The sequence below is a fragment of the Cervus elaphus genome, chromosome 7 (genome assembly GCF_910594005.1).
Source record: "Cervus elaphus chromosome 7, mCerEla1.1, whole genome shotgun sequence".
Classification (NCBI taxonomy): domain Eukaryota; kingdom Metazoa; phylum Chordata; class Mammalia; order Artiodactyla; family Cervidae; genus Cervus; species Cervus elaphus.
The window spans coordinates 12142729-12163625 of record NC_057821.1 but is presented as its reverse complement, the minus strand read 5'-3'; the positions used below and the strand labels follow the sequence as shown (position 1 = coordinate 12163625).

General features: G+C 54.9%; 1 protein-coding gene across 2 annotated transcripts; it reads left to right on the top strand.

The window, feature by feature from the left end:
- Positions 1 to 2631: 2631 nt before the first annotated feature.
- MTCH1 (mitochondrial carrier 1) lies at positions 2632 to 20181 on the top strand. 2 transcript variants are annotated; one of them, XM_043907333.1, is made up of 12 exons: positions 2632 to 3348; positions 7573 to 7657; positions 10614 to 10720; positions 11124 to 11201; positions 11471 to 11528; positions 11835 to 11886; positions 13300 to 13359; positions 15739 to 15832; positions 17811 to 17858; positions 18039 to 18106; positions 18312 to 18387; positions 19351 to 20181. In XM_043907333.1, exons 1-12 carry the CDS (start codon positions 3028 to 3030, stop codon positions 19420 to 19422), a joined length of 1119 nt encoding a protein of 372 aa, XP_043763268.1. In that variant the 5' UTR covers positions 2632 to 3027; the 3' UTR covers positions 19423 to 20181. The 2 variants fall into 2 exon arrangements, with proteins under 2 accessions (XP_043763268.1, XP_043763267.1); XM_043907332.1 differs by having other exon boundaries at positions 2975 to 3348; positions 15739 to 15883.
- The last annotated feature ends 716 nt before the right edge of the window (positions 20182 to 20897 follow it).

The following is a 20897-nucleotide window of genomic DNA, read 5'->3' as shown; positions in this document are numbered from 1 at the left end:
ACCGCCAGGGAAGTCCCAGTATTTCTTGTCAATTTTCTGCTGTTTATTTGATCTTGTTTTGGGGGCATGTGTGTCTTCCTAAAGTTTTCATTCTTTAAGTGGTGCTTAAGTAACTTTGTAATGGTTAAAAGTACTTTTGCTCATTCATTCATTTTCTAGTGAATATTCACCGGGTTCTTACCATGTGCCAGGCACTGTGCCAACCATGAAGAGGACAGTCCAGTGGGCTCAGAGAACTTACAGTCTAACAGGGGAGGAAAGAGGCAGCTACAGGGCAGTGTGGTAAGCCCTGTGAGGGGGCAGTCACGGAGGGCGAGGGACCGCAGGTGGGTACTAACCAGCTGAGCTGGAAGTACATACTGACAGGTTGCTCAGTTGAGTGAATGCTGAGCAAGATTTTCTTTCACTCAGTCATTTCAGTGAGTATATTCTTTATTTCTAGATGATTTGATTCCTTTTCAAATATACCTCTTCTTTTCTCACAATGTCATGTCCTTTTTTTCCTTTCTTTCTTTCAGTACTTTCCATTCTTTCCCTTCATTTGAAAACTGCCATTTTCCCCTTAAAGTTTCTTTCAGATAGATCTATTACATCAAGTTCCAGGGAGTATTAATCCTCCTATTTTGCCCAATCATTTTCATGTTGGAATGAATGTGTTTTCGAGAGTTGTTCAGTCACTCAGTAGAGTCCGACTCTTTTCAACCCCATGGACTGCAGCACACCAGGCTTCCCTGTCCATCACCACCTCCCAGAGCTTCCTCAAACTCAGGTCCATTGAGTCAGTGATGCTATCCAAGCATTTCATCCTCTGTCATCCCCTCCTCCTGCCTTCAATCTTTCCCAGCATCAGGGTCTTTTCTAATGAGTTGGTTCTTCACATCAGGTGGCCAAAGTATTGGAGCTTTAGCATCAGTCCCTCCAATAAATATCCAGGATTGATTTCTTTTATGTTTGACTGGTTTGACCTTCTTGCAGTCCAAGGGACTCTTAAGAGTTTTCTCCAACACCACAGTCCAAAAGCATCAATTCTTCAGTGCTCAGCCTTCTTTATGGTCCAACTCTCACATCCATACGTGACTATTGGAAAAACCACAGCTTTGACTATATGGACCTTTTTTCGAGTGGCTTATAGTATTTTTATTGTGAAGGTTTTTTTTTTTTTCTCTTCCTCTTGGTGTCCCCAGGAACCCCAAGTTGTGGTAATTTAGCTACAGGGCAGTTTTACATTTGCTTCCGCTCTGTTCCCTAGGGGTATAATCGCTGTCACTGACCTATTTTTATTTCAATTTCTTCGGGGAAATTATTCAATTACTTAAAAACAATTCACTGAACACTTTCTGTGGAAGATACAGAACAAAGCAAGACAACAAAATAAAGCCGTTTGAAAGGACCAGGGAACCAGTCTGAAAGGACCAATCATACACAAAAAGTAAGGTGACTACCCAAGGCAGATAAAAGGCTAATGGCCTTTCCTATCAGAAAGGAAGGAAAAACAGAGAACTGGAGAAACACGGAGAGGAAAAGCCCAAAGGAGGAGATTTGTGTGAGGAAGTTTCAGAAGGAAGGTGAAGGGTTCCTTCTAAAAACGGAAGGAAACCCCCCTTCTGGGTGGAGTTATTACGGCGCTGTAACGTTAAATGAAGCTGACTTTAAGGTCCCTGTTAACAAAGTTAAATCAGAAACCAGACCAAAGGAAGTCTTTTAAAGTGCTCCTGGGGGTGGAAGGTAGGTTCGATGAAAACACTGTAACCTGAGAGGACAAGGAGGCTTTACAGTGAGTTAGACCAGAGCAAGCCTGGGCTGACGTCAGCGTGGAGGGGAGAGCAATGAGGGAGGCACCCTGACAGGCTTGGGACGTGGAAAGTGTATGGAGTCTTTATTGTCAGGAGTAGCCAGCGGAAATGTGGCTTTTTAGAGGGCAGGAAGGGAGTCAGGAAGGGCAGATTCCAGGAAACCCGGACTAAAGAGTTCAGAAGGCAGACTATTTCTCAAGAACTTTTTCACAACGAAGACAGGATAAGTACAAAGGAATCAGGTCACCCATTGCTGTGTCCCTGCCGACTCTAGGATCCTCGATTCATTCCCTTTAAGCAGAAGCTTTTTTTGAGCACCCCCCACAACTAGCAGGTTCTACATGTTGCTGCAGGGGGTGTGCACACTTACAACATGAACAGGGCACGTAGAATAAATACCTTCCTCACAGGACTGTCAAGAGGCCATACTTGAGTCAACTTGTTCAAAGCATTTCAAAAAGTGGCACAAATAAGTACGATTTAAGAGTCACCTATGACTTGTTTTTATCAACTAAAGGTGAGACTATCGGCTCCGAGGAGAATGCTTGCAGGTGCTCACACTGAAGGACTAATTAAAACCTTCCCAGCCGACGAAGGAAATTCCAAGTACTCTAGCGCAGAATACATAGTATAACCGCGAACTCGAAGGCAGGTTGACGAAGGCTCAGCTGCCAAGGAGAAAGATCACAACCGCCGAGGGGGCAACTGGGTCTGGACGAGTGAGGAGGGCAGCGGTGTGAGACAAGTCTGGGGAGAGCAAAGGGACTCAGCCTGCCACAGGAGTCCTCGCAGGCCGCGGGGCCCGACAAGCGGGCCGCAAAGGGGCGGGCCCAGAACCGCGGAGAAGACTCCTGAAGCCAGGGATGGGGGGAGCTTGGGAGAGCCTCAGACCATATTGGGGGCGCCTGGCTTCCAGAACCGCCGAGCTCCGCCCCCGCCGCTCTGGGGGCGCGCCCAGGCCTGAGGCGGCCTTCAGAGTCTCCGAGGCCACGGCCCCGGCCGTCCGCGACCACTGACCCCCAGCCCACGGCTCGGCGCTGAGATAGGCCCCAACCCTGCCCGGTGTGTGTGTTGGTGGCAGGGGAAGCCCACCTCCAGCAGCCCCCACGCCACACTCCCGCATCCCCCGCAGCCAGGAGTGGTGCGTCCCGGGCCCGCCCCCAGACGCACGACGCAAGGGGGCGTGGCGCCCGCCCCGTCACGTGACGGGGGAGTGACCTCGCCGCTCCGCGCCATGGGGGCTTCGGACCCGGAAGTGGCGTCCTGGGCTCCCGGCGGTGCCGCGGGGATGGCGGGAGCCGGAGCTGGAGCCGGAGCTCGCGGCGGGGCGGCGGCGGGGGTCGAGGCCAGGGCTCGCGACCCGCCGCCCGCACACCGCGCGCATCCGCGCCACCCTCGGCCGGCGGCGCAGCCCTCGGCCCGCAGGATGGACGGTGCGTCCGGGGGCTTGGGCTCCGGGGACAACGCCCCGACCACCGAGGCTCTTTTCGTGGCGCTTGGTGCAGGAGTGACGGCGCTCAGCCACCCGCTGCTCTACGTGAAGCTGCTCATCCAGGTGTGGGGGCCAGGGGTGCCACGGGGAGATGGGGGGCCGATGTGAAGGTGACCGGCCGCGGTCTGGAAGGGGATGGGGGTGGGGGGGTGAAAGGCGATGGATTTGAGGAGGAGGGCGGAGAAGGCGGGGTGGTGCGCAGGAGCGGGAGAAGATTAAAGCGGTGAGGGTTTTAGGGATGCAGCGGGCATAGTTTGGGGGTGCAGGAGACGAGGGCAAAAGGGTCAGCGACAAATTTGTGAGAAGATAGAAGGAATGAGGAATTTCGGGATACAGGGGAGGGGGCAATGAAACGAAGAGATAAGTTTAGGAGATGAAAGAACGGAGGCAATGGACTTGGACTTGGAGGGGAGGGGCCGTATTTTGGGGTGAAAGAAGCAACAGAATTGGGGGAGGGGTGGGAAGTTTTTGGCGATAGGGTGGAGAGGAGGATTGGGGGCCAAGGCACAGTATTCAGATGATGAACACTTGTTTAGGGTGAAGGAGAGCCAAAGCTCTGGATTTGATAGAGATGGATTTAAAGCGATTTAGGAGGATGGATGGGGGGAGCGGGACAAAGGACTGGGTTCATGGCCAAAAATTTAGGAAAGAAAAAGGGGCATCAGCTTCTGGAGAGGAGGGGACAGAGGCACAGGATTCAGTGTTGATGGAATTTGGCGGAGGCGAAGGATTTAGCACTGGAAAGCTATCGGTTTACAGGAGATGGGGGCTCTGGATTTGATGGCGACGACAGATTTGATGGGAGGAGGGGACAGGATGACGTGCTTTGGAGGAGGGGAGCAGATAGGGAGACGCGGTGTGGGGAGGAGTAGTGGCGATCCGTCTGGAAAGGGGAGCGAGGCGGAGGCTTTGTAGAGGGGAAAGGGATGACGCATTTGGAGAACATTGAAATCACGGTTGGGGGCCGGAGTGGTCTGGGCGTATTGAAATTGGCCAGAGGGGCCGGTTGGGAACACAAGGTGGGAGGGTATGTAGGGACTGGCGCAGACTGAGGCCAAGGTAGGCTACCTCTGCAGTCGAGGCGTGCAGGGGCATTGGGCGCGTTTGGTCGGAGCAGCAGTGCCTTTACAGATGACCTGGTCTGCTTGAGAAAGGGAGAGAAGAAGCTGGAAGGGGGCGGGGTGCAGGGGTGGAGGGAGTGCCTTTGGCAGAATTAGGTGGGCGTGACCGAGAGGAGCGCAGCCTACATGGGGTGGTTCAGGCCTGGACTGATACCTGAAGATTCAGCCTAGAATTTTTAGCTAAGAAGCAGGAGGGGTTAAAAATTGAGATGGAAACCTAACCAAATCTTGAGGTTTGATTTGAGTTGAGGCAAATGGGTATCAGATTTACTGTTCTGATAACGGACTGAGAGTGGGAGATACAGCTGGAAAGAGAGGGACTTGAGAATAGGAGTAATTGCAATCTGGGGTCTGAGGAACCCGGGCCAGTGGATTTTGGATTGCGACAAGGAACATGACAAAGAATGAGGACATTCAGTCTTGGAAGTGACTGACAGGGTAAAGGTTGAGACTGGTGTCTGGTTGTGATTTGGGAGTAAGGGCTGCTTTTCTTATAAAAATTCAGGTTGTATCTGCACCAGTAGAGATCACAGGTTTGGGAGAGGAACTGAGGCTTTGGAACCAGTGGTACCTGAGATGAGAAGCAAGGATGACGGAATGAGATTGGGCAAGGACTGCGACTTCAGGGTGGCCAGTAGGAGTGTCTGTGGAGTGGATGCTGCTGGAATACAAAGAATTGGGCAGAGGTCTCCATGTGAAGAAAACTGAAAGTGGCTTCATCATTTGGACCTTGGTAGGAGAAGGTCCTCCCTTCTCTCTTGTAGAAGAAAATTGAAATAAGGGTCACTAGGAAAAGCAGTTGAGGAATGAGAGTGAACAGGGAATGAGGGAGAACAGGGAATTAGGGAATGAGGGAGTTGAGAGGGTAAGACAGTCTGGACAGTGGGTGGTAAGGATGAGTGAGCCCAGTTGGGGTGACTGAGGTGGTCTGTCCTGTTTGAACGCAGCTGGTGCTAAGTGTAACATATTTGAGGGTAAAATCTTAAATGGATATAGTTTGGGAATTAAAGATAACATTTTGCAAAAAGGAAGATTCCAGTTTGGGGTTGGGTGGCAGGATTGGAGTGGCAGATTGGGGGTTGTCCCAGAAAAGTGAGTAATGTTAGAGAATCTGCCTGCAATGCGGGAGATCTGAGTTCAGTCCTGGGTCAGGAAGATCCCTTGGACAAGGGAATGGCAACCCAAGTCCAGTATTCTTGCCTGGAAAATTCCATGGACTGAGGATCCTGGTGGGCTACAGTCCGTGGAGTTGCAAAGAGTCGGACATGACTGATACAACACAACAACCCGTTAAGTGAAAAGAATGGGGTGCCTGAGATCAGGGTTCATGGGTGTTAGGGATTTGAGGCACTGGCTCTGTCAGTATCTGGTATAGAGCCACAGCTTTGGCAGTGGTTAGGACTGAGTTAACAGATTTGGGGACGAAACTGGGTGAATAGACTTGGGAACAAATAATTAAAACTTTGAGAGTGAAGAACATCCTTGGTGGTTCAGTGGTTAAGAATCGCCCTGCAGGGGACACGGGTTCCATCCCTGGTCGGGGAAGATCCCACACACCTTAGGGCAGCTAACAGGAGATGGATAGCCACTGCAATGAGAGGCCTGAGCACTGCAACTAGAGAGTAGCCTGCAACCAGAGGAAGCCCGCTTGCAACAGTGAAGACCCAAAAACTTTGAGAGTGAAGGGAATAGGAGTGAGATACGATCAGCAGGCTTAACGATAACACAGGTGGAAGTTAAGAAAATAGACTCCACAGATTTGGGAATATGGATGAAGGGACTGAGCAGGTTTAAGGGTGAAATCGATGGGGCTGCTCATCGATTTGTGATGACTGAAGTGGATAAAGCAGCAAAAGGGCAGCGGCTCCGACTTGGAGTTGAGGGTATAAAGAAATACGGCCTGTATAAGAGCAAGACCAGAACAAACCTAACCTCAGAACGTCCGCACTTTTAGCCCCGACGGAGAAAGGTCTGGGTGGGGGGGGGTGCTCACTGCTTAGGTCACCTGGCCCAGCCCTTCCCTCCAACTCCCCTGGGCTAGATTTTTTCTTGTAAGAAGTTCTCCGTCCTGGGGGGAGTTTCTTGAGTCATAATCAGTAATCTGTCATGCGGCTCAGACTCCCATCTGCAGGAGACAACCTCAACTTCCAGAAACACTTGACTAAGGTGAAGAAACAGAAACGTTAAGCCCAGAAGAAGCTGGAAGCATGCATAGTTCCACTGATAAGGCAGCACTTCCCAATCCTGCTATTTTTACTCTTTTTCACGTCCTAGCGGAGCTCCTCTGGTTCATCTGGGCTGCTCTGAAGGTTCCCTGCCAGGGAGGGGCCCTCTCACACCCCACTGAGGTGCTGGTCTCTTGGACACCTTGCCTCTTAACGGGGAAGCAGAGAATCCTCTCATTAATCGGCAGTATAACAAATGGCCTCACCCCTCAGGAGAAGCCCTCTCCTCCTTACAGAGGTTGGGGTGGCTTGGTCCTTCACTTGCCCATGACTTTAGCAGACACCTTAATTATAATCATCATCTGTACAGCAAGAATTATAACCCTACAGAAATGAGGGGGTCATTCTGTCCCAGGGATGTGGGGTGATCAAGGTTAGATCACCGGTGAGGAATTATTTGAGGTGACAGTGTGCTCTGCTAGGGAGTGAGAGGGACGGATCTGTGACGTCTGCAGGGCATGCGGGAGGAAATTTGAGGGGGTGCAGGACCATCTGAAGTCTGGGGCTGAGATCTGGGTGTGACGGGTTTTTCTGTTGCCACCTTGGGGCTGAGACTGGAGTGACGTTTTTTCCCCTAGAGATGAGAATTAACAGATTTTTTTCTGAGATAAGCACGGGGTTTGAAGTACCTGAACATGGGGTGAGGGGAGAGTCCCTGCACTGGAAATATCTGGAATTGGGAGGTAATAACGTTGGGGGATGGGTGGCTTGGATTGTGGTGAGTGGAATCTGGAACTGGACACTTCTGTGCCTTGAGCGATTACATGATGCTGATAGTTAACAGACAGAGATGAAAATCCGGGTGTGTTTTGATGGGGAAAGCGTCATCAGGAACACCACTGGACTCTGTGGGAGGAGAGTTTGAGGCCTGGGAAAGATGAGAAGGGAGACCGAATCAGCAGGAGAATCTGACTCTGCCCCTTTGTTTGTTGATTCTGAAGGTGGGCCATGAGCCGATGCCCCCCACCATTGGGACCAATGTGCTGGGGAGGAAAGTCCTCTACCTGCCGAGCTTCTTCACCTACGGTGAGTGTGCTCCCCAGGCAGGAAAGCCCATGCCCAGAGAGACATGAAAGAGGCGTCAAGCAGGGAGCAGGTCTAGCTGGGCCCGGGGAACATGCTGGGGGCCGCATGGGGTACCCAGCGTCAGAACCGGCGTGGGAGTGGGGTTGGGGACGGTGGGGTGTCGGGATGGGAGCCGGTGATCAGCACGGCTGTGGGCCAGTCCCTCTGCCTGGGCAGCCCGCGGTTAGCGGGAGAGCAGATGGGTGCCCGAGAGAGGGCTGTCCGGCACAGCGGTTCCCGTCATCTCTGTCACCCCGGGCTGTGCCTGGGAGCGAGGGCGGCGGTGGTTTTCCTTTGTTTCCCTCCTGAGCAGTCTGACTGTCCTGTTACCAGTTCCTCGGCCTTCCTGCTCCTCCAGCAGGAGGCTTGTTGGGCCTCCTGGGTTCCTTTCCTGCCCTGTTCCCCAGGCAGGAGTGCCCTTTCACTCAAGCACCCCCATCCTCTGGGGTGAGACCCACTCAGGTGGGTCTCGGCGTCACCTCTGGCCCTGATGACCTGCTGCAGCTCAGAGCTGCTCCGGCCCTGCCTCCTTGTCAGCTGCTGCCCACCCAGGACCTTCATACAATCTCAGCAGCTCAGCCTGCCTGCGGGTCTCTCCATCAAGATGCCCACCGCGGTGGGTGGGGCTTGCCCGATGCCAGCAAAGCCCACCAGCTGCCCACGCTGTTCGTCCCCCAGCCCATTTCACATCTACCATCCCTGCCCGCCTCCCAGTGCCCACCCTCCCCGAGCTTCTTTAAAGGTGCCTTTGCTCTCAGAGCCGGGCTGATCCCCACATGCCCCATCCATCCCTGCTCGTCTTATCTGTGTAGTCAGTCCAGAACAGTCCTCTGAAAAGCTTTCCTTCTGCTAAATACCTTAGGCCCTAGCGCCCCCCTGCCCCGCCTCCACCTTTTTTCCATGTCACACACTCTTGGCTGAACCTGGTCTCCCGTTTTTCTTCCAGTTTTGCCACCTTGTTGAGCACAGCATGGGCCAGGTGGAAGATGTCGTTTTGCAGGGGGAAGTCTGTTCATATTTGTTTCATTTAAAAATCATCAGTGTTGGGGAGGAGGACGTCACAGGTTTAGGAAGCCCTCCCCACCCCCGCCGCACAATGAATCCAGTGTACACAGTGAACACTCGCCCTGCGGGAGGCCGGGTGGCAGGCTGCCAGCCCCGCGCCGCCGTCTCTCTGTACACGGCCGTGCCGGGCTCTAGGCCTAGAGAGACGGGAACCCAGACCATCTCTGTTGATGTCCCACAGCCATTCTCGAAAGGACGCAGGGTGGAGGGTCTTGACAGTCATCTTCCAGCCCCTTGTGAAGACGAGCCAAGTCCTGAGGTGCCCCCAGCCCCGTTTATATAAATGTGGTATCAGTGCAGATGGTGGAAGCAGATGCCCGATGGGCATTTCTAGACACCATACCTGCGCTAGAGTTGGGGATGGGCCCCAGCTGTCTGTCTGTCTAGACACTGTCTGGACAGGATCTCTTCCTCCCCATCACGGTGAAAAGCCTGACAGTCTTCAGCCTTCTTCCAGGAAGGACCTCCTTTCCAGTTTTTTGGGGGACTACAGAGAAACCGTGGAGTGATGGAGCCCCCGGCCAGCCAGGGGGCCCATTGGTCACACAGAGGCCTCTCCAGGCGTTTCTGCCTACCTTTCTCTGCCCTGGTTCATAATTCAGCTCTGAGATGGGGAGAGGTAGGCGTGCTTCCTCCTTTTCTTCTGGCTCGGAAACGGGGTGGAAATAGAAAGAGGCTAAGTGTCCTCTCTTTCTGGAACTCCACGCTCAGGCTTTATCCCACCAGCTCTCCTTCCGGCTGCCTGGAGCTCCCTTCCCCCAAAACAAACCTTCCTTCTGCCTATTCTCTCTGCTCTGAGGCGGGGCGTCCTCCCGGTGGCCCAGCCTCCTCTCTCCTCCTGTCTCTTTCCAGCCCCACCCCTGGCTCCGGAAGCCAAACCAGCAGGTACCAGGTGCCCTGAGGCCAGGCAAGTCAGTGGAGCTGCCACGCAGAATGGCTGCCGGCAGACGCCGTGAGGGGAGGACAGGCACCTTGCAGGTTCCCGCCACTGTGCGGAGCTGGAGAGCCGAGGTCAGGGCTTCCACGGAGGGAATGTTCTGCTAGCTTCCAGGCACTCAGGTTTATAAAAATTAGTCTTGTCGCCTTTTTGAACGTTGTCTAAAAGTTGATATTCAATGAAATAAAGCCACAAAACGTTAAGAAAGTATCCTTTTAGAGACCCTCACGGAAACCACTGACTTAGATAAGGTCCAGCTTCCCTGACCACTTAAGTTTTTTCTGTAGAGTAGTTCATTGATGCCTCTATGTTAGTTTCTTCTTCACTGGTTTCCCCCCCTGCCCCACCAACCCCCGTAATAAATAAATGCCAGGAGGTGCCCAGTGGGGTCCTTGGGTGACAAAGTGGGCATGCCTCTCTCCATGACGTGCCCCTCTCCGTGAGGTGCCCGGGGGGCCCTCTCGAGCCTTTCTCCCGGGAGCCCTTCCTTTTCCTTTTCCCTCCGTTAGATTGCAAACTTCATTGTTCCCTGGAGGCAGTCTTTTTCCTTTTTTTTCCAGAGGAAAACATTTTTCATCAGCAGCAGAGTTGGTTCCTAGGTTGTAGCACTGAAGCTGCTGAGTTGAAAACCCGTCACTCAATTTGCCAAGGAGATTTTTCACAGCTAAAAAAAAGAAAAACAAACCTGTTTGTCAAAAAAAATATATGTTTTGAAGGTTTTGCAAAAGGAAATGGGCTAGAGAAGACATTTGGGAGTGGGGCCGAAGTGCTCCCAGGGCTGTGGCCGGTGCTCCCTCCCGTCATGGAATCCGGCAGGTACCGAGGGACAAGGCCGTCTGGTCTGGGTGTGAAGTGTGACCCAGGAGTGGGTGCGCCGGGGCCGGGCGTGACGCTGCCCCGTCTGCTCTCCCGCAGCCAAGTACATCGTGCAGGTGGACGGGAAGATAGGGCTGTTCCGAGGCCTGAGCCCCCGGCTGATGTCCAACGCCCTCTCCACTGTGACCCGGGGCAGCATGAAGAAGGTGAGCCCGGGGCGAAGCCAGGACCGGCTGCCCGGCGCCCCCCGAGCTCCCCGCCCCCCTGCAGGCCACTGTGGGCACCCCTACTGCTTCTTAGTGCCCGGGTTGGTCGTGGCTCCCCGCCGCCCCCCCAGCACCATGGTGAGACTCCAAGGCTGGGTGGTCCGGTGCCGAGTCCCCTCAGTTGGAAACACTCCTGCCCCCCGCTGCTCCCTGTGACAGTCGATGGGGGCTTTCCCCGCCTAACTCCAGCCCTGGGGGGGATTTCCCACGCTGGGCCCCGCTAACGGACACGGCCAGGAAAAGCAGCCGGAGCCGCTTCCTGCCCTCTGCATCCCCTCCCAGTCCCAGCTCAGAGGCGCGCTCATACTTTGCTTCTGATCCACCTATGCTCTTTGCATCTCAGGTTTTCCCTCCAGACGAGATCGAGCAGGTTTCCAACAAGGATGACATGAAGACTTCTCTGAGGAAGGTGGTGAAGGAGGTGGGTACCCGGAACTGGAGAAGAGCCTGATCATTATCTCTCACTGCCAAGTCGGGCCAGTCGGTGAAGAGTCACAGCTGGGCCTCCTGCGTGCTCAGTGGGGGGCGGAGGACAGGGTTGTGCGCGGTGACACCGGGGCCCATCCGAGGTAGACTGACCGTGTGGGAGCCTCGGGATCCTGGTTTCTCCCCGTTAAGCGCTCATCGCTCCCCGTGAGTGTCAGTTCCGGAGACAGGCCAGACCGAGTCCCCGCCTCTGCTCTCTTACAGACCTCCTACGAGATGATGATGCAGTGCGTGTCGCGCATGCTGGCCCACCCCCTGCATGGTGAGCCGCCCCGCTGGAGACCGCATCCCAGCCGTGGGATGAGCCCTCGTGGATGGTAGACAGGGAGCAATAGAGTGCCTGGGAAGTAGCGTTACAGGGATCGGCCGCGCGTCCAGTCCAGAGGAGCTGGGGCTCTTCCCAGGCAGAAGAAATGGGACGTGATCACAGGAATCCCAGAGGCCGCCTCCCCTCCTGGGCTCGGACACAGGCCCCGTGGTGCGGTGGCCCCCGCGCCGGGCACTGCGGCCAGGGAGCTGTGGGCTTTGGCGGTTGTGTCACCTCTGTGTGTGTTTCCTTTCTCCTCAGTCATCTCAATGCGCTGCATGGTCCAGTTTGTGGGACGGGAGGCCAAGTACAGGTGGGTAACGCTTCTCAGGATGGGCAGGAGCGCCCTGTCACTCCTCAGAGTCTGCCGGGACAGGCCAGCCTGGGGTCAGCTCCCGCCCCGTCTCTGCCCTGTCTCTAACAGCTTCAGAGGAGTGGGCTGGTGACTTCTGTAGTCTGAGTCCAGGGCATCTTCTCCTCACTCATCTGGGGCGTCCCTGGATGAGCTTGGACACCCTGCAGAGGGGTGGGTGGGATTGGAGTCCACTTGATTAGGGGTCCTACCGGGGTTCCCTCCTGACCCCTGGGTTATGTCCTGACTCTGTCTCCAGCTGTCACAGGAGCAGGCTTATAGTTGGTTCCCTCCTCTGCTGAGCCGCCATCCACCCCATGGGCTCAGCGCTCGTCCCTGCCATTGTTTACCTGCTGTGCCCGGCGCTGAGCTGGGTGCTATGGGGTCATTGGTGTGCTGACCCCGCCCTTCTCTGGGGCACTTGTGCCCTCCCTCCCCTCTGGGTGCAGGACAGGAGGGGGTCCTGGAGACACAGCGCAGGAGTCACGCACTTGTCACCCTCTCAGCTTCCCAGTTCCTGGGCTCGGTGGCTTCCTGCAGCTGTCCTTGGGGCCGCTGCCCTCCTTTTGAGTTTGATAATGGGAAATTGGCCCATTCCCCCAGTGGGCTCAGAACCCAGTGGCCAAGCCACAGTCCTGCGAAGCAGGGTACTGGGGCCCGGCAGGGCTCTGGCTCCCACCACCTCTCACCTCGGCCACCCTGGCCCCCTCAGCTTTGCAGAGCCTCCCTGCATTGTCCCGGCCCCAGAGGTTGCAGTTGAGCCTCCTTTGCATTTCACACCTAAGACGTCCCAGCCTGCCCTCTGATGGCTCAGCGCTGCAGCACGCGGGGCACACGTTCCCAGCTCCCTGCTGGGGTAGGCCAGGTGTCTTTTCCCAGGCTGGGCGATCTGGGCGGTCAGCTGCAGGGCCTTCTGCTGCCGGGCCCTCTCTTCCTCCCCTGCCCTCTGGGAAGGAGCCTCTCTCCACCCACCTGCTCTCTCTCTCTGTCAGGCACGCAGGCTCCAGAAGGTTGTTCAGCCAGAGCTGAGCACACAAGCCTGCTGGGAGAAGGGCCCATCGCCTTGTAGCAGCCCAGGCCAGAAGGTTCATTCCTACATTCCAGATCCACGCAGGATAGCCATAGAGAACTGGGGTTCTGCCCCTGGTGGGGTGGGTTTCCTGAGTCTCAGTGAACTGTGTCGATGCGCCCCTCACCCCCAAACAAGGGCTGTGGCCGTCTCCACTTGGGCTCTGCCTGGTGACAGAGGATGTCCCCTCCCCGTCCCGGCCAGGACCGGATGGCTCTGAGCAGGGGTGGGGGGCTGTGCTCCCCGCCCGGGTACGGGCTTCTCACAGGTGCCCGGTGACCTCGTGTTCCCTGTGTTCTCCACAGCGGCGTGTTGAGCTCCATTGGGAAGATTTTCAAAGAGGAGGGCCTGCTGGGATTCTTCGTGTACGTGAGTTTTATACTCCCCGTAACTGCCACGGAGCAGGGTCTACTAACAGGCGCGTTCTCAACCCTCAGGCCGCGGCTCGGCCCGTAGAGCTCCACAGCATGTGCGCTGCGGACCGGCAGAACCAGAGCTGCCCAGCCCCCTCCACGACACGGCTGACAGAGCGATGGTACTGTCCGTCCAGCACACCGGGCGTGCGGGGAACATCCCCCCACCCCAACCCCACTGCCTCCGTCTGTTCGCTCCAGGGCTGGGGGCGGGCACAAGGCTGGCCTTCAGGAGGTCTTCAGCTCGTCCATCGTCATTGGTTTCACTGCAGAAAAACAGCTAGAAATGTGTGACTTGGGCTGAAGGTCAAGCCCTGGGCAGCTCGTAAACTGACTCCAGCTGATGAATCCCGTTTGACAAAGTAGTTCTTCATATTCAACATTTGGGCTTCCCAGGTGGTGCTAGTGGTAAAGAACCTGTCACCCGTCTGCCAGTGCAGGAGATAAAAGAGAAACAGGTTTGATCCCTGGGTTGGGAAGATCCCCTGGAGAAGGAAATGGCAACCCACTCCAATATTTTTGCCTGGGAAATCCCATGGACAGAGGAGCCTGGCAGGCTATAGTCCATGGGGTCGCAAAGAATCAGATACAACTGAAGTGACTTAACATTCAGAATGTTTCGCACAGTCCCTGTCTGTGGCTTCTCTTAAAAAGTTAAGACCTAGCCGTGCCGGGCCTGCGTTTCTGCAGGGCAGCTGTCGGCGGGGCACACCATCTCCTGAGGGTCCCAGACCCTCCGCCCTACTGGTGTCTCACACCCACCTTGTTCCACCTGTAAAGAAAACTCACACTGTATAAAAAGACTGTAAACTATGAACAGAACCCAAAAGCCAGGCCTTAGAAATATTTTTGTTTTGCTTTTTTTAGGTCTAAACACTGACATACATGCTGTCATGAGCATAGGGGGGGCTCTGTGTTAACTCACGTTGAGGTGTCACAGTCGGCCAGGTGTTCTGCATGTAGGCGTGTGTGCGGGTGTATCTGGTTCTCAGCAGGAGGTGGATTTGCCACAGGGGACATAAGTAATGTCCGGAGACACCTTCTGGTTGTCACAGCTGGGATCTAGTGGGTAGAGACCAGGGATGTTGCTAAACATCTCGAAATGCAGAGGTCGGCTCCCAAAGAATTTACTCAGCCCTAAAGGTCAACAGTACCAAGGTTGACAAACTTTGATTTATACACACACACTTATTCAAATGTACGTTCATATCTATGTATATCTATACATGTGTGTGTGTATGTGAATAAATATTTGCTTGTATGACTAGTACTTCAGACCTTAAAACACTGCATATCACCACCTCTGGTATTTTTCACTCTCACTGTATATATACATTCTATTCTGATGTGTGAATGGGACTCCCACACAACAGCTGCTTACCCATTGGATTCTTTTTGCTGTTGCATATTTGTAGAACATGATGTATGTGCTCAGAAATCCCTGAGTGTATATGTGAAAAGTCAGTCTGAACACAGATGGAACCAATCGGATTGGAAATTGCATTCATGAAGGTTCATTTTATTAATATCCCTCATATCATGTTAATAGGTGTGTTATATTTTTTTTTAAACTTTTCAGATATTTTGAAATATTTTTAAAAATTCAAAAATCCTAATTCTGCTTCCTTTCCCAAAGATACAGCCATTCTCCTGAAGCTCTTTCCACATCACTTCATATCTAAACAAGCAAATAAACGCATTTTTTTAAAAAAACAAAAAGACCACAAGGATCACACAGGACCAACTGATACCTGTCTGGCTTTTCACCCTCAGCACTGTATCTTAGGAAAACTTCATATTACTGTGTAGAGATGCTTATTCTAAAGGCCATCACTTTAAAACACAGCCCTCCTTACAGAAGCCTGTATGGAGTGTCTTTGGTGGAACGTTCCAGGGGTGAAGACAGACGCCCTGAGCAAAGTATTGTGAGAGTTGATTAGGTAAATAGGCAAAAGGAAAAATGCCAAAAGTGTAGGTACTTTTTCCTTATCTGCATTTGAAAATCCCAGATTTTGCAACATTCATATCCTAAGGCCCAGCTTCTATAGTTTGAAAACCACTTCTGAGATCATAGGCTTAACTTGTGCTATCATATGTGGCATGTAGCTCACACCCCACCTCCCCACACCCTGCGAAGAAAGGAACACTGCCTCCCTGGTGTGGATAGCCGCTGGCCCACGTGGCCCCTGCAGGCTCCCTTCCTGAGGTGGTGCTGGTAGATAACGCTGAAGTTTAGAGCTTGGAACGTCCTTGCCTGCTTCCTGGGTGCAGAGCCCCAGGGAATTGCTCCCTTCCCTCTCCTGCTCATCTCTGCTCACCTTGTTTTTTTAGCGGCTTAATCCCTCACCTCCTGGGCGATGTCGTTTTCTTGTGGGGCTGTAACCTGCTGGCCCACTTCATCAATGCCTACCTGGTGGATGACAGCGTGAGTGACACCCCAGGGGGGCTGGGGAACGACCAGAATCCAGGTTCCCAGGTTGGTTGGAACAAGGACTTGTCCATCTTTCCATGTACTGCTGATGCCCAGAGTCTGGGGCAGACTCAAGGACTCTGGGATTCTGAGCACTGGGCTCGGGGGCTGGAGAGGGTCCCTGGCCGGGAGGGGTCTGAGCAGAAGACCTCTGATGGTCCCTGGGTGAACTTTGTCTCCGAGGAGATGAGATCGCTAAGGAGACCTAGAGGGGCTTATGGGATGCCCATCCCTGGGCAGCTTCACTGATAACACGGATGCGGACTTCATCCAAGGCTGGTTTGAGACAGTGACCCAGCTAGGGGTCCCTAGGAAGTCAGGAGATAGACCAGCTCGTGATAACTTGTCAGCTCTCACTTAGTGTTTGGGGCTCGCTCAGGCCCTTTTGTGAACGTGGGTGTCTGATCCTGACAGCACCCCAGTTGTGAAAGGAGCAGAGTGGGGGTGACACTGTGTTTTACAGACAGATGAGCCCCAGAGATTGAAGGGCTGTCCTGAGGCCCTTGGCTGTGAGTCGACAGGGCTGGGGCTAAGTCTGTCTCCCTGGGCCCAGCTGAGGGTGCTCCAGTCAGCTGGGACATGTGCCACGCAGACGCACCCCACTCTTGTTAGCAGGAGTCTGCACAGACCCCTCAGCTGGTTGGGTTAGTCATGGGGAGGCCTTGATCCTTCCAAAAGGCACTGGTTAAGAAAGTTGGAGACTTGATAGGTTGACTAGTTCTGCCTGAACCAAGATACGAGTTGGGGGGGGGGGGCAGCCGTGATGCGCCAGGGCTCCTGGTAGCCAGACATCCCAACAGCAGGGATCGCCCGCCCTAGGAGGGTTGACAAGGGCCTGGGGACTTGTCTGCCAGAATCGCGTTGTTGGGGGTGGGGGGCTCATCGTCTTGTGTCTGTGTCTGGGCCCCAGAATGGCAGTTGCGGGGTGAGGGTGGTCTGGGAAAGAGTTCATGGTGAAGAGTGCCTCAGAACTCGTAGCTAGGGCAGAGGGAAACGGGCCATTTGAGTTGGGTAAGTGGAGTCTTACTGGCCTTTTAATGTAAGCAATTGCAAGTCACAGTAATTACGTAGCACACCCATGGCCCAACCGTCACAAAGAACAAGCGTGGTAGAGCTGGGGTGTCGGTGGGGCGGTCATCCCACGGCTGACGGCTTCCTCCGCTCCAGGTGGGCAGGTGTTTGGCCAGGGGCTGCTGCGCTTAACCTCTGACAGCAGCAGTCAGCGCTTGACTGAAAGTATTTTTTAAGTGCTTAAGGCTGGGGTGAGGCTGCCGCTCAAGCAGAGGGCCCAGCAGACCTCCGCCCAGGGTTGCAAGGAGTCCATCTGGTGGGGCGGCCCCACCGGAGGCTGAGGGATAGGTCGTCACGCTTCCTGGTTTGGGGCTGTTTTGTGGGCAAAGTTGAATTCAGGAGTTGGGCCTGAAGGGAGTGAGAGTTTGGTGAGGTGGGGGACAGAAAACCCAGAGTTGCCCCTCACCTTTCACTGCGGGACCCAGGGTCCTGTCTGGGTGGTTCAGACGGGCACCTGGCTTTCCGCTCAGTCAGCACTCAGTGTGCCGAGCCCTGGGCACTGGTCAAACAAAGGCCTAGTCCTCAGGACTTAGGCTGCAGGCCAGAAGCCCACCTTCCTGCCCTTCACCGCTCACCACCCCCGGTGGGATCACAGACGCCCCTTCAGTCCGGATAACCCAATTCTGCCCCCCAGATGATCGCGGCTCTGACTCCCAGGCCGCAGGAGCCACGGGCAGGCCCAGAAAGTGGGCGCTGCATGTGTGGTGGGCATGTGAGGAGCTGAGTGCTAACAGGGCGCGAGGCCAGTGTGGACGGCAGGGTGAAGGGGGCCACAGAGCAGGCAGTGAGGACGGGACCTGCACGTCTGAAGTCTGCTTCCCGAGCTCCCAAGGCAAACCCGTCTCCCTTTGTGTCTCTCCAGTTCAGCCAGGCGCTGGCCATCCGGAGCTACACCAAATTTGTGATGGGGGTAAGTCGGGCCCCGCGGCCCTTTCCACAGTCCTGGGGGCCTGGGTGGCGGCTGGGAGGCCAGCTCCAGTGGTTGGAGGCAGGCCTCAGTGAAGGCTGCTGGCACAGGGTGTCCCTGCCCCCTGAACCCGGGGCCAGGGTGGCGGTGGGTGGGGTCGCTGACCCTCGGGTCTCCCTGCAGATTGCGGTGAGCATGCTGACCTACCCCTTCCTGCTGGTCGGCGATCTCATGGCCGTGAACAACTGCGGGTAGGTGTGTGCCCCTCCCCCAGGCACCCTGCCAGGGCTGCTGGGGGCACCTGGGTGAGCCCCTCCCGTCCGCTCTGTGTGTGGCCTCCGCCCACCTGGCACTCCGGCCTCCTTTGGGAGGAATATGTGGGTCGGTATGTGGGTGGTGGCAGCTCTGGCTCCTCTCGCCGTCTTCTGGGTCTGACACGCTCTCCTTCCCGGGCAGGCTGCAGGCTGGGCTCCCTCCTTACTCCCCAGTGTTCAAATCCTGGATCCACTGCTGGAAGTACCTGAGTGTGCAGGTAAGCATACACTCCAGGGAGTTTTCCCCTCATTTCTCCACAACAGTGATCAGATGGAAAGATTTTTGTATACCCTTCATTACATGGAAAGTTAAGGGCTTGTCATGGAATCCATACCTTTTAAAAGTAAATTTTACTCTATTTAGAAGGGGTTTGAGGTGCTTAGATCTGAATTTCCTTAAGAATTAGACATCAGACTAGGTCTTTTCTTCACCTCTTAAAGACTCTTAGAACAGGTATGGGCGAACACACAGGGTAGGTGGTAAGCCCAAGAACTCCTTATACCCGTGAGTAACCTGGGCTGAAGACACACCTGGCCTGTCGGAGGCTGGCCCCTCCTTCCCGCAGGATGCCCCGGGTGCCCAGGAGAGCCTGAGCTTGGCGCTGGGCCACGTGGTGAGCTTGGTGAGAGTGCCAGTCTTGAAGTCTTTGTGTTCTGTGCCGATGCACACTCCTGCTGGCTGGAGCTCTGGGTCAGAGGTCCAGGTGGCTGGTCCAGGGCAGTTCCTTGGCTCCCCGGCCCTGGCTGGCCTCAGTAGGATGAGGCAGGGGCCTGGGCAGGAGGAACCAGCACACTGACTGAGATGTGTGCCGAGAAAAGGATGATGGATGGGAGGGAAGCAGGGAGGCGTGAGACAGACGCGGGCCTTCAGTGTCTCTGGTGGTTCCACGTGCATCGCGGCCTGGGAGGAGCCCTAGGCCACTTGGCTCTGATGCCAGAGGGCAGTGAGTGTCCTCTGGCGGTGTCCTACTCAGGAGCCCCGTCGGCACTGGACACTCTGTGCTTCAGCGCAGAGCAGATTCTGACATTGCCACCGAGGAGTGCAAACCCAGACCGGCTGGCTCCGACCCTGGGGGCTCACAGCTCCCGGCCCTTTGTTGGTGACACGCTGGCCTGGCTCTGCGTGGGTTGAGGAGCCTGGCCTTCCCTCTCAACTGACCTGACTGCTCTTTTCAATCCAGGGCCAGCTCTTCCGAGGCTCCAGCCTGCTTTTCCGCCGGGTGTCATCAGGATCGTGCTTTGCCCTGGAGTAACCTGAATCACCTAAAAAACAAACCATGCTATCTCAGCCTGGCCACCGCGGGTGAGGCCTGATCATCTCGGGGCACCTGTCAGACAACCACCCCAGCATCACCTAGATGTGCTCTAGCACGCTGGGCTTCAGTTTCCATGTTTCCCATGTGTCTCTCCAGAAGCAGGGCCTGGGTGAGGGTGAGGCTGTGTCCAGTGGCCTGGGCATTGTTGGGCCCGGGGAAGGTGGGGTGAGGCTGGGGAGTGGGGGCCCAATCCACTTACTCTGCAGATTTCCCCAGTCAGCCTCGTGCAGGGGGCCAGAGACGGGCTTGCGGAGGCCCACGCTGGATAGGCACAGGCTCCTGAGGTCAGGTGGCACTGCCCACTCACACCCCTCACATCAGCCCCAGCAGTCATCCTGCAGCTCAGCTGGGGGCTTCGTGCTCTTGCTCTGTAAATAGGGGGTGATCCCCTTTCAGGAGGCTGCCGTCACGTCCAGCTAGGAGGCTGTCTTTGTTTTTCTCAACACTACTTGTCTGATTAAGGCAGCACCTTCTAAATGGGAAATCATGTGTCTGCTCAGAATGTGTTCCCCTCGCCATCAAGTTAAAGGCTCGTCGGTTTAATGGTGACTCCTCATGTGCAGGGTATGGTTATCTGTGCAGTTGTGAACACCCAGATGTTAGGCAGATCAGTGTCTCTAGTCATATCCAGTTTAAAGTTCCTAATAAGATCTGACCCTTTCTCCCGCAAATAAATGCATCGGTGGTGATTTGGAACTTTGTGGAGAGTCTCTTATTTTCATGAGCTTAACTATCTGCAGGGTGTTTCTCAATCCTTTGTGGTTATATGAGAAGTGAAGTGAAGTGAAAGTCGTGTCCACCTCTTTGCAACCCCATGGACTTGACAGTCCATCGAATTCGCCAGGCCAGAATACTGGAGTGGGTAGCTGTTCCTTTCTCCAGAGGATCTTCCCAATCTAGAGATCGAACCCAGGTCTCCCACATTGCAGGCGGATTCTTTACCAGCTGAGCCACAAGAGAAGCCCTGTTGTATGAGAAGGGGCTGTAAAGTGACAGGGCTGGGGGCAGCCTGGGCTTGGCGTAGATCAGTGGGGAGGGTGGGGGCTCAGGTTGTTGGACGGTTTTCTGAATTAGACAGGCCGAGATGCCAGTTCACAGAGCAACAGCTAGTGCACAGGCCTCTTCCCAGGGAGACAGGCCCTTGAAAAGTCCTCCCAGCATCAGAAAATGTTCCATGCAAAAGTCCAGCTATCCTCAGCACCATTTGCCAAGTTGGTTGGGTAGCAGTCACGTGGGTACAGCAGAAGGGGTAGGTGGCCCAGCTGTAGCACCGAGCTTGGCCTCTAGAAAAGGCAAAGCTCCCTCCGTTTGCTTCTGCCAAACACCAGGGCCTATAAACAGGCAAAACTTACAGATCGAACATGCTGGTCCCTGGAGACTGTAGGCTTCCAGCTGATGGGGTGGTAATACCA

Excerpts from the sequence above, each read along its gene's own strand:
- MTCH1 (XM_043907332.1), top strand. The coding sequence starts at position 3,028 with ATGGGGGCTTCGGACCCGGAAGTGGCGTCCTGGGCTCCCGGCGGTGCC. Across the intron at positions 11,887-13,299 it reads GGACGGGAGGCCAAGTACAG|CGGCGTGTTGAGCTCCATTG; the intron begins GTGGGTAACGCT and ends TGTTCTCCACAG. Across the intron at positions 18,107-18,311 it reads ATGGCCGTGAACAACTGCGG|GCTGCAGGCTGGGCTCCCTC; the intron begins GTAGGTGTGTGC and ends CTTCCCGGGCAG.